This window comes from Osmia bicornis, chromosome 8 (assembly GCF_907164935.1).
Source record: "Osmia bicornis bicornis chromosome 8, iOsmBic2.1, whole genome shotgun sequence".
In the NCBI taxonomy this organism is placed as follows: domain Eukaryota; kingdom Metazoa; phylum Arthropoda; class Insecta; order Hymenoptera; family Megachilidae; genus Osmia; species Osmia bicornis.
Window position 1 is genome coordinate 1525501 of NC_060223.1, and position 12209 is coordinate 1537709.

The 12209-nt window shown below is 40.5% G+C and overlaps 3 protein-coding genes across 3 annotated transcripts; 2 read left to right on the top strand and 1 right to left on the bottom strand.

Moving 5' to 3' along the window:
- The first annotated feature begins 313 nt into the window (after positions 1-313).
- Positions 314-1279, top strand: LOC123988084 (myb/SANT-like DNA-binding domain-containing protein 3). Its single transcript, XM_046286869.1, has 2 exons — positions 314-490; positions 605-1279. Exons 1-2 carry the CDS (start codon positions 314-316, stop codon positions 1277-1279), a joined length of 852 nt encoding a protein of 283 aa, XP_046142825.1.
- Positions 1280-1993: 714 nt separating this feature from the next.
- Positions 1994-3870, bottom strand: LOC114881890 (putative nuclease HARBI1). Its single transcript, XM_029198775.2, has 5 exons — positions 3197-3870; positions 2930-3116; positions 2738-2847; positions 2463-2671; positions 1994-2373 (listed from the first exon to the last, which is right to left on the bottom strand). Exons 1-5 carry the CDS (start codon positions 3548-3550, stop codon positions 2073-2075), a joined length of 1161 nt encoding a protein of 386 aa, XP_029054608.2. The 5' UTR covers positions 3551-3870; the 3' UTR covers positions 1994-2072.
- Positions 3871-9609: 5739 nt separating this feature from the next.
- On the top strand, positions 9610-10986 carry LOC114882061. The gene has a single exon (XM_029198940.1). It carries the CDS (start codon positions 9610-9612, stop codon positions 10984-10986), a length of 1377 nt encoding a protein of 458 aa, XP_029054773.1.
- The last annotated feature ends 1223 nt before the right edge of the window (positions 10987-12209 follow it).

The window sequence follows — 12209 nt, forward strand, 5'->3', positions numbered from 1 at the left end:
TCATTCGATATGTTAGCGACGGCATATTTTGGAGCCTTGTCCAAAGCAATTAGCCAGGCGCTATTGTGCTTTGGTACCATTTATGATAGGGACCAGTGCTGGTGGCCAGGTATCAGGTACCAGGTATCAAAAGACTGTTCATACGAATGTAGAATGCGTAGAAAAGGCAAGCAGCCCGACACTGTATTGCTAAAAATATGGACTTTTTCGGAGTGGGGAAGGCATTGCCTTTTGGTAAGAAGACTGTGATGAACCCCACGGCACTTACCGTACAGCCTTACATACGAAAGGACAGTGCAATTTTATATTCAAAATGACCAGTAAGAAACATTTTACCGAAATCGACAAAAATACATTCGTGGCAATATTAAAAAACTTTGCGCACATAGTAGAATATAAAAAAAGTGACAGTTCCAGTCTGAGGAATAAAGAAGAAGCGTGGCAGGAAATCACGCAGCAATATAACATGTCGGCTGTGATTTCATGCAAGGTTTGTAGAATAAACGATATTATTACGTGAAACTATTATCGCTATTTGTAATTTGGAACGCACTGTGTGCGTTCGTATTCTGGGACACCCTGTAATATAAATTTTATTTTTCAGAGGAATACTGTACAACTGAAAAAGATGTGGAGTAATATGAAAGCTGCGCAACGAAGCGCGATCATGAGGGAAAGGCAATCCCGAATGGCAACAGGGGGAGGATCGGCAGAACCGGCAGCCGAAATAAACCCTGAAATAGCGGAGATCGTACCATCATTAATGCAGAATGCACCAAGTATTTTATCTTCCAATAACACAGAGGAAGAGTTGGCGAACAGACGCGAAGCAATATTTCGTGGAGTTTATATTTTGGACGATGTTGAAGTGGATGATAATCCAATTTGTATAGATACGAGTCAGGGAAGTACAAACGTTACACCGGAAGCTACTGATGAGGGTCGTGAAGAAGAAAATTGTTATCGGTCCCTACAAAGTAGAAATGTAGAAATTGATCAAATCGTGGACAGCGCGCTGCAGCGCAAACCGCAGAAAGCAGGCACTTCCACCGCTCCAAAGACGGATTACGATGAGAGGAGGTTGAAATTCGAGCGTATAAGACGAACGATGAAGAGTGAGGAAGAATTGGCAGATCTGAAACTGCGGCACGAGCAACGAAAAAATGAATTGGAAATCGAATTTTTAAAAACAAAATATGATTTCGAAATCCGTGCCGTAGCCGCAGCAGCAGAGAAAGCTGAATTTGAATTACAAGAACGGAAAGGTAAGAAACATTAAGAACAATCTTTTTAATAATTCATTTATATAAAATTTTCTAATTTTCTAATACGTTTTAATTTCAGCCTCCTCTCATCATAATCCATCTTTGGAGCGGCGGAAGTGATTGGTCTTCGACGCTGCGATCCACGGTTTGATCAATTTCATCCTTTTGGTATTCTGGGGAACGATTACTAATATCACAATAACCTTCTTCATGGCCCTCATCATTAATTTCCGTTGTAATGTTTGTACTTTTCTGACTGGTGTTTATACAAATTGGATTATCATCCACTTTAACATCGTCCAAAATGTATTCCTCATGGAATATGGCATCACGTTTGTTTGCCAACTCTTCCTCTGTGTAATTAGAGGATAAAATACTTAGCGCATTCTGCATTAACGATGGCACGATCTCTGCTATTTCTGGGTCGATTTCTGCCAATCGAGATTGTCTTTCCCTCATTATCGCGCGTCGTTGCGCAGCTTTCATGTTACTCCACATATTTTTAAGTTTATAATCATCATTAGAATTACTTATGTTTTATTATTATGAATTGAATAAAAAAAGAATTTATAATAACAAATTACTGCTTTATATTTCCACATCCCATCTCCGTACCGATTCAAAATATATCGTCGAAATCTCTCTAAGGTATACGTTGTGATAGGACTGAGGATGAGGGTATTTTAATGAATAAATTAAATCAATTTGAGCTGAAAGAATAACAATTATTTATTGGCTCGATAGACACAATAAGGGGAAAAAGCCTTACGGCATAAAAAACCCCTTATTACATTACATTGCAAGTACTTAATTAAACATACGGGCAATGAGTGCTTCACGTGTAGAAAATCCATCAACGCCATTATCATTTTCCATGTTTCCCAATAATGCTTCACCATCTTCATTTTCGATTTCAATTTCATCTTCTTGAACAAGAGTGTCATTGAAAATGAGGACTAAATTGTGCAACACAGCACATGCAACTACCGTTGTTGTGGAACATAATAGCTTCGTTGTTAGACCCCTTGACAGACATGGAAAACGGCGCTTCCAAACACCGAACGTTCTCTCTACTATTTGTCGGGTCCTGATCTGGATTTCATTGTACCTGTGTCGATCAAACCATTTAATGTTAATTTGTGCATCAATCAGTCGAGTAAACAAGTAAAGAAACAAGTAAAACAGTATCAGTATTACCTTATTTCTTCTTCAGACTGGGGATTCCGCAGGGGTGTCATAAGAAAAGGCAGACATGGATATCCACCATCCCCGACAAGGATTCCATCTAATTCTCCCGTCACATATCGCATGTGTAATCGGGATGTACGAAAAATTCTGCTATCATGAGCACTGCCAGGCCACTCTGGTACGATATCCAAAAATTCCATACAAGGACCCACGACAGCCTGCATTTATATTAATATAATTCATTTCAATGAATATTGAGTAAAATAAATAACTTAATGACATACCTGAACATTCAATGAAAAATATCCTTTTCTATTCCGGTACATTTCTTCCATGTTGTTGAATCTGGATGCTGTTAATCTAATGTGGGTGCAATCAATAGCGCCATCCACACCTGGTAAATCAATTACATTGTATACGTATGCATGTATGTATATGTGCATATAGAAAAAGTTATAATGATATAAAATCCACACCTGGTAAACCAATAGCTCTGTTTCCGTATCCCAGATTATTGAATAACCTGCGATTTTGAGTGGAATTGTCCGGATCCCTGGGAAACTTAATATACTCCGTCATCAGACTGCCTATTAATGAACTCACCCTAAATACTATGCGGGAGACTGTGGGCTGAGAAACATTCATCGTATCTCCCAGAATAAGCTACAATTACAGTACATATATAGATAATCTTTATTTTTTTCTTTTAGGAGTAGTGATACTGATATATTTACATGACTTACTTGAAAACTTGCAGTAGCATAATACCGCAAACAAATTAAGAGCTGCATCGCAGGAGGGATCGGTAAACCGCGATTATTACTTTTATGTAGCCCTGCTTCAATTTTAGGCAAAATTCCATTTAAAACAGAGTCTTTCGTGAAACGGTAGCGTCTACGGAATTCTTCCTCGTCAAAACAATCAAACGGATCACTCCCGTCTCGAATGTATCGCCTTGATATTTCTGGATGTTCATTCTGGATGTCCTCAATGTCCTCAATGTCCTCAATGTCTTCAATGTCCTCGATATCATCGATATCCTCGAAGTTCATTTTGTATTTAATCAAAATAAATTGTTTAATACACCACAATAACATCTTCAAACGCGTGCTTAAGTCCTCAATATCGTCGACTTAAAAATCTAACCTCAATAAAGCCAAATAAGAACTCGTTTTCTACAAATAAGGCGGACTTATTCGACTATGAATTCATAAGATCTTAAAACGGTATTAAGCATCGACTGTGAATCTACACCAATAAGCATTTACTTTTCTAAGCAAATGTTTAACCTCAGACTTAAGATGTTGCTTATTCGGCGACTGTGAATCTAGCCGACGTCTTAAGCACGTGTTTAAGCCCAGCTTAGAAATAAGTTGCGACTGTGAATACCGCCCTGTCTGTCCCTTTCTACGTTCACGTTCGGCTGAAGCCACATGTAAACATCGAATCGACACCTCGGCTGATTATAAGCAATGTTTAGGTCCCAATCCCCCTTGGATCTATCAGCTTTTACTGCAGATGAAAAACATGCTTTCAGATAAAAAATTATATAATGATTTGAATGCAAGATATTTTTATTTTCATTCGCTATTCGTAACTTCGGTCAAACTGCAGAACAGCTACCTCCTCGCTGACTTTGATGATTTTTGGATATGTTATAGCAACCAATATTTTGAATAATTTTTTCCTGTACATATAAGATATTTACGAAAATCTTTCGATATAACACATTGAATTCTGCCTATAGATGTGCGCCTGCGACAGCACATGCATAAGTGTTGGTAGCCATTCGCTGGCCATTTGTCTTCTGTTTAGAAACGAAGGTCGGGAACGTAAAGGCTCCGTTCATAACTGCATATACGAGACTTCGAGAAATGTGTATTCAAATTCAATTAGAAGTGAATATTATTGATGTGATCGGTTAGGTAAGACTATATATTTAAATGCAGCTGCTGTAAAGCGGCCGACAACGTTTTTCTGAAATAATAATAAATTTGTTATTATAATTTGTTATTATTTCGCATTGCCGACCGCCTTACGGCGGCCGGATGTACACTGAATCCCATCGAAGTTGTCGCAGTAAAGTTGGCTACACATTCACTAACCATTCACTCCGCGTCGTCGACACCTCGCCCATCGGCTCACCGACACGGCGTGAATGTGTTAGTGCACCAACTTCACTGCGACAGCTTCGAGGGGACTCGGTGTACACTGAGTTGCAATGAACTTGTCGCAGTGAAGTTGGCTCCAGATTTACTGACACATTCACGCCGCGTCGGTGAGACGATGGGCGAGATCGACTCACCGACGCGGCGTGAATGTGTCAGTAAATCTGGAGCCAACTTCACTGCGACAAGTTCATTGCAACTCAGTGTACATACAGTGGGTAAAAAAAGTCTGCGTACAAATACGCGCAATTTCAAAAAGAGTCTGAAAAATGTTTAAAAATAAAAAATAGCTGTTTATTTATAATGAAATGCGTAGTACAAACTTTAATTTAAGCTTATGTTAAAGTACAACAAGTTAAATTATTATATACAAAAGTTATACAACTTAATAGCATATCGTGGCAAAAATTCACACCAAAAAAGTCTGCGTACAAAGATTCTCTTATATACTAATACATACATTACACGGTAAAAAAAATTAAATTAATATTTTGTCGCACAGCCTTTATTTTTTATTACATCCCGCAAACGATTGTGCATGGAATTTACTAATTTTTTTGTATCTTCTATTGTAATTTTATCCCATTCTTCTTGTAATATTCGTCGTAACGCTGCTTTAGATGTAATGTTATGTTTTCTAATGCGTCTTTCTAATAATTCTCATAAATGTTCAATGGGATTTAAATCCGGCGATTGGGGTGGGATTTTACATTATACAATAACCATTCCTTCACTATATACGAAGAATGTTTAGGATCGTTATCCTGTTGGAATGTAAAATCTCCCATTCCCAATTTTGCTGCACTCTGTTGCAAATTATTTTTAAGAATATTTAAATATTCATATTTGTCCATGGTTCCGTCGATGAAATATAAATTTCCTACGCCATTAGCTGCCATACAACCCCACACCATTACACTCCCACCTCCATGCTTGATAGTAGCGCAAGTATTTTTTGGATGGAATTCTTCATTTGGTTTTCTCCACACCATTGTTCTTCCATCGGACCCAAATAAATTAAATTTACTTTCATCGCTGAATATTACCGTGTCCCAGAATTCCTGCGGTTTATTAATATATTGTTCCGCAAATGTGAGTCGTTTTTTTTTATTAACTGCGGACACGAAAGGCTTACGCCTTGCAACGCGTCCATGGTAATTTGCTTTTTTCAGTACATTTCGTACAGTTTGGGCCGTAACAGTTTTATTGCTAGTGCTTGCAATTTCATTAGCAATTTTTGGTGCACTTTGCTTTGGATCCTTTTTCACACTTTTAATAACATTACGCTCCTCGCGTACAGTAAGGATCCGTGGACGACCTTGCCGTTGTTTTGAGGTGAACGATCCCGTTGAGAGATAATTTTCAACAACTCGTTGCACGGTAGAATGTGACCTCCCAACAATGGTCCCGATTTCGCGGAATGTTTTTCCTTCATACCGCAATTTTATAATTACTCTTCGTAACTCAATTGACAGTTCACAGCCTTTTTTATCCATAGCTTCGATTTCGCTAGTGCGACTTTAAATCCTTCGGACGCTAGTATGAAATGTACACGGCTGTTTTAAAACTAACTAAGAATCGAAAATGCATTTTCTTATATACTGTCTGTAGGTAGTACTGCCCAACACATTTACAGTTACTTATAAATGGTTAAATAGAAATTTTTCTCTTCAAAAGGGTAGTTTTTAGGGCTCTGAATCATGGTCTCATTCTTGGATCGCGGTTTATGATTGGGAAATAGCCAAGGCAATCGTTGAATATTAGCATTAAGACCTGGTCACGAATTATACTGTATGTTATAAAACATCTGGTTGAAAGATTTTGACTAGCAAACGACAATAACCATTTTATAACTACCCTTTAGTACCTCCTAGTTCAGACCGAAAACGGATGGGTTGTAAACCACCCAGCACTGCAAATTATTTAATTATCATCCACAATTTTATTATATAGATTATTATATAGATTATAATTAGATAAATTATAACAGAAATAGATTATAACATTGAAAAAATACGAGTTACTTATGTTGTACGCAGACTTTTTTGACGCGATTTTTGTCACAATCTGCTATTAAACTGCATAACTTCGGTGTACAATAATTTAACTTGTTGTACTTTAATATAAGCATAAAATAAAGTTTGTACTTCGCATTTCATTATAAATAAACCGTTATTTTTTTATTTTTAAACATTTTTCAAACTCTTTTTGAAATTGCGCGTATTTGTACGCAGACTTTTTTTACCCACTGTATATACCCTAACCTAACTGATTATATCAATAACATTCAGTTGTAATTGAGTTTGAATAGACATATCTTGGAGTCTGGTATATGCAGTTGTGAACGAAACCTTTACTCTCGCTCGACCCTCGTTTCTAAACAGAAAAGTGGCAACAATCTGACGTATATGAATGCTGTCACAGTTCAACAACTATAGGCAGCTTTTTGCGAATATCTCGGAAACTAAGCGAGACCGCTCCTTATATGTATAAGAAAAAATTGTTCAAAATATCGATTTTTATAATATATTCAAAAATCATCGAAATCGGGAAGGACGTTTTAATTCTGTAGTTTCACAAAAAAAAAAGAATAATAATAGCAACAAAAAATAATGATAGTATATACATCTCGTGACACGTGGGTTGAAAATCGCTATCGTAGTCCATGGAACGTCGCCTGAAAAAGAAAATCACGCGTCGGAGTTCATCGCCTATGCAAGGCTCGAACGTCCCATTCTCCACGATACATATGTACATTGTATCGCCATTGACGTTTCGGTTCGGTCGACGTACACATGTTCACATATACGAGCTGCGAATGAGCGCGCGGTCGAGCGCAGAAAAGAACGAACTGCGCCCTACAGAAAAAACGAGGAACTAAATTTGTGGTCTGTTTTACCTTTTTGACGTCTTTTGCGAGTGAAAAATCAACGAAATCGTAGTTTTCAGTTTTTGTCTAAAAGAAAGCTTCTACACCAGTGTTCTCCAACCTTTTTTTCTTATACCCCCTATGTAACATAAACATAATTTTTAATATTCAAAAATTAAATTCACTGAAGAAACTTAAGGTGATGCGAGCGTCGAAAACTTTACCGACAGACCCTAGAAAAATCCCTAGACGCGAGTTCTCAAATTACGTCGTCATTTCCAAACAGAATGCAAAAAAATATGAAGGACATGTCCAGGAAGCCCTAAAGTCCAAATCGTCAAAAACTTATAAAATATTGAAATTGCTGTCTGTCAACGGTCAAGAAAATGGCGGATCGGACTCACCTGCATTGATTTATTCGTAATATAAACAGTTCTGTGAATCGTATGTCCAAATAGGGACCAGACTGATATTCTTTGAGTCGGATAGAATAAAACGAGCACCCAAGGGATGATGTATAAATCAAAAAGGTAAAACAGACCAGAAATTTAGTTCCTCGTTTTTTCTGTAGGGCGCAGTTCGTTCGTTTTCTACGCTCCACCGCACACTCATTCGCAGCTCGCATATGTGAATATGTATGCGTCAACCGAATCGATTGATTATAATTTTTGTACATATTAACATTTCGCTTATGCATACATTGCACATAAGTGTCAAAATTTATATCTGAAGTAATATGTTCTTAAATATTTCGTATCAAAATCACTGTTCCGTGACGAACACACGGGACCCTGCTTGCTAAATTTATATTGCCTTTATTTTTTCTGTCGAATCGTTTAAATGCTACTTAACAATAGCCTTACCGTCGAGTGGCTGGCGGGTTTGTCCTCGGAAGGGCATCTGGGGTGCAGACCGCTGGCACGTTTATGGTACGCAAGCCTGCAGGGTCAGTTGAGTAAATCCTTTGATTTATATGCAATAGATCTCCATTTTCAGCGACCTTGCAGGCACCATAAACGTGAATTTCCGAGGGGCCTTGTGACCGGACCTGATGGCCAACATCTTGGTCAGTTTCCGGGACCCAAGTCCAGCGGGGGTTCCACTCCGTTGTCGGAATTTTGCGCGCTTTCGCCTACCACCTCCACTGACACCCTTACTCCGCACGGACCGCGTTTCGGACGCTCGGGGTGGCTGGGGTCAGTGAGGCCACCATGTCATTGGCCAAAATACGTACCAATCAGGGGATGAGGCCGACTCCCACGATTTGGAAAAGTCAAGGAGTTCTTGAAAGAGTCGGTCTCATCAGTCTGTTTAGAATTCACGAGGAGAACGTTTCACTCCTCAAGGGAAACATTATATTCCCGCACAGTAATACAGTTAAAGAATATGACGTCAATTTATTTGTGCAACTTTTCGAACAATAGTCTGTTTCTTTTCTATAATTAAAATCATCAGTTTATCTTGCTTACATTTATTGAACATTCAATCAAAACACACCCTCAACCATTCCTATCACCTTAAAGGGTCGTAGGGACGTGCGTGATCCAAGTTATCGGTGTGACATCGAACAGAGACTTACGACCTCTGTTGACCCGGCTCTCAACGCATCCTATGGTCGTAACTTATCGCGTACTGCACGTAAAAACATTTTTTATGGTCCTTCGAGCCGGATAGTTCGGTGACGTGTGAAGTTTACATATTCAAACTCAGTGATTTCTGACTATTTTTATACAAAACATTTATAAACTGTTGTGTTGTGAGTGAATAAAAGTGCACAGCCTGCACTGTTCGCAACATTATAAGCGAACCCTCACCGTACGCAATCGAATAACTCACGCAGTAGAGGTTCGATTGGTACATACGGTCTCAACATTTAATAAGAGATCCCTGCAAGGATATTTAATTCAACGTTGGATAAGGGTGCTGCCAGAGGGTGACGCAGCGTTCGCCAGATCACATCCACGCAACATAGAAGCAGAACGATCTTCAACATCAGCGCAGCAACGACTCCAAGCAGCCTCCGACGGGAGGACATCGTGGAAATCTTCAACGACCTCGCATCTAAAGGTAGGCTCGTTAGTTTTCGCCAAATCCTTCTTCCACATTAATCCTTGTCACGATGCCTAAAGCGTCAGACCAATCCACGAGTCAATCCGTCTCACAAGGTATAAATCTCAGTACCTTGCGACGTAAACGCGGCAATATTGTGGGGCACATCACCACATTTTCGAAAATCCTCGAACACGCAAGAGTATCCGAACAACGCGATATAGGTTTATTACGGGCGCGTTTGACAAATCTGCATGAAATTTGGGAGCGGTTCGACGCTATTCAACTGGAGCTTGAAGAGGCCGACGAAGAGGAATCACCGCGTCGTTTCCATATACACGGGGATTACATTTCAGTGGTCGCGCGTGCAAATGCACTCATCGAGGGAGATCGTCCGAGATTGACCCCGCAACGTATTACAAGCGATTCGCCCGCGCCGTCTGTAACAGCCCCGATGGCAATCAAATTACCGGAAATGCGGTTACCACAGTTCGACGGGAAAATCGAAAAGTGGGCATCATACTTCGAAAGTTTTTCGTCGATGATTGATCAACACGCGGATTTAACACCAGTACAAAAATTACAGTACTTACGTTCCACTCTCTCTGGAAAGGCCGCCGCGTGTATTGAATCGTTAGGCATGACGGATGCTGATTATACAGCCGCGATTGAATTGCTAAAGGAAAAGTTCGATTGCAAACGCAGAATTTTACTAAAACATTGCAACGCGATTATCGAATTGCCGAAGATAACCCGAGATTCGCCAGAGGCATTAGGCGATCTCGTCGACACTGTTCGTCAAAATTTGCGGTCGTTAAAGAACTTGGACGTTAATACATCTTCTTGGGATAGCATTTTGATGGCGATCATTTTAACTAAATTAAGCGCTGATACCGTGTATCAATGGGAACTAACGTTGAAGAACAAACAGATGCCGACTTTTGCGAGTTTGCTCGAGTTTTTGGACAAGCGTGCAAATTGCGTGCTCACGACTCATCAAAGGTCAGAGCATTCCGACGGGCAACACAATCGCGGTCCGCCGGGGAAATCGACAGCTAAAAAATCTTCGCGAAGCAACGCGTTCGTGACCGCGACTCGCGCGAACGATACACAGCGTCCTCGCGAATCGACGAAGGCAAGTGGAACATCCGCGAATTTTCCGCGATGCCCGATTTGCGATGAAGAACACGGTATCTGGCGCTGCGAGAAGTTTCATGCGTTGTCAGCCGGTGCTCGATTGTCAGCTGTAAAAAAGGCTTCATTGTGCGTAAATTGTCTAAGAGCCGAACACAATTTGGATCTTTGTAAAAAGGGGTCGTGCCGCATATGTAGAAAGCACCACCATACGTTGTTGCATTTACCAACGCAGGTGGCTAACCGCACAACGTCTACCCCGCCAACAAAGCCCAGTACATCGGCAGACATGCAGGTAGACACTGGTGAATGACCGCAACTATCTGAGACCCCCGGAGAAGCGAGCCACATAAACGCTTTCGTCGTCAATGCAATAGACAATGAGCTACTTGTCACTGCTCAGGTCTATGCACTTGACAAGGATCAACGATCTGTTCACTGTCGGACATTAATCGACACAGGTGCAACTAACAACTTTATGACGGAAGATCTCGTAAAAAGGCTCGCGATCCCGAAGAAACAATGTCATGTTCCGGTGGGGGCTCTCAATACTTTGACTACAGTTGCGAAACATATCGTCACGGCTACTATTCGTTCTAAACACGACAACTATCAGCGCATACTAACATTCTTAACGATACCAAAAATTGCGTCTTTGATCCCTGATCAACCGATTGACCGTTCCAACATTCAAATTCCGAAGAATATCAAGTTAGCAGATCCAGAATTTCACCGTCCGGCGCCGATTGATTTGTTACTCAGCTCTGGAACTGCATTGTCACTAATCAGCGTTGGACAGATTAATCTCTCTCCTCCTAATGGACTCAATCTGTATCTGCAGAAAACGAGATTCGGGTGGGTCATCGGGGGGAGTCCGCTGAAAACGTCGAAGCCGCGAATCGTTTCTTGCAACGCGACTACGGCGCTGCAGCTCGACCTCGCTCGGTTTTGGGAGATCGAAGAGGGTCCTCAAGTCCAACTCCTCTCCGATTCGGATAAATTCTGCGAGAAACATTTTCAACAGCATGTTAAAAGGAATATTGACGGTCGATACGTAGTTGCATTACCTTTTAATGACGAATTACTGCGGCTCGGGGAATCTAGAGCAAGAGCATTAAAACGCCTGGAATCTCTTGAACGAAAGCTGCAACGAGATAACACATTAAAAAGGGAGTATCATGCGGTCATGCAGGAGTACCTTGACCTCGGACATATGGCCAAGGTTACCAACAATCTGCATCCATCCGATGGATACTACCTACCGCATCATGGAGTCGTGAAAGTAACTAGCGAGACCACTAAACTTCGGGTGGTGTTCGATGCTTCCGCGGCTACTAGCACGGGCATTTCTTTGAACGACGCGTTGCACACAGGGCCAAAGATACAAGAAGATTTGCTATACATTCTTCTACGATTTCGTATTCATCGATACGTAATAACCGGTGATATCGAGAAGATGTATAGGCAGTTTCTCGTACGCGACGAGCATCAAAAATATCAACGCGTTTTGTGGCGTGACGCGAGCGGCGAAATTCA

Coding starts and splice junctions, on each gene's coding strand:
- LOC123988084 (XM_046286869.1), top strand. CDS start 314: ATGACCAGTAAGAAACATTTTACCGAAATCGACAAAAATACATTCGTG. Junction 491..604: donor CGGCTGTGATTTCATGCAAG/GTTTGTAGAATA, acceptor TTTATTTTTCAG/AGGAATACTGTACAACTGAA.
- LOC114881890 (XM_029198775.2), bottom strand. CDS start 3,550: ATGTTATTGTGGTGTATTAAACAATTTATTTTGATTAAATACAAAATG. Junction 3,117..3,196: donor ATGCTACTGCAAGTTTTCAA/GTAAGTCATGTA, acceptor CTGTAATTGTAG/CTTATTCTGGGAGATACGAT. Junction 2,672..2,737: donor ATTTTTCATTGAATGTTCAG/GTATGTCATTAA, acceptor ATATAAATGCAG/GCTGTCGTGGGTCCTTGTAT.
- LOC114882061 (XM_029198940.1), top strand. CDS start 9,610: ATGCCTAAAGCGTCAGACCAATCCACGAGTCAATCCGTCTCACAAGGT.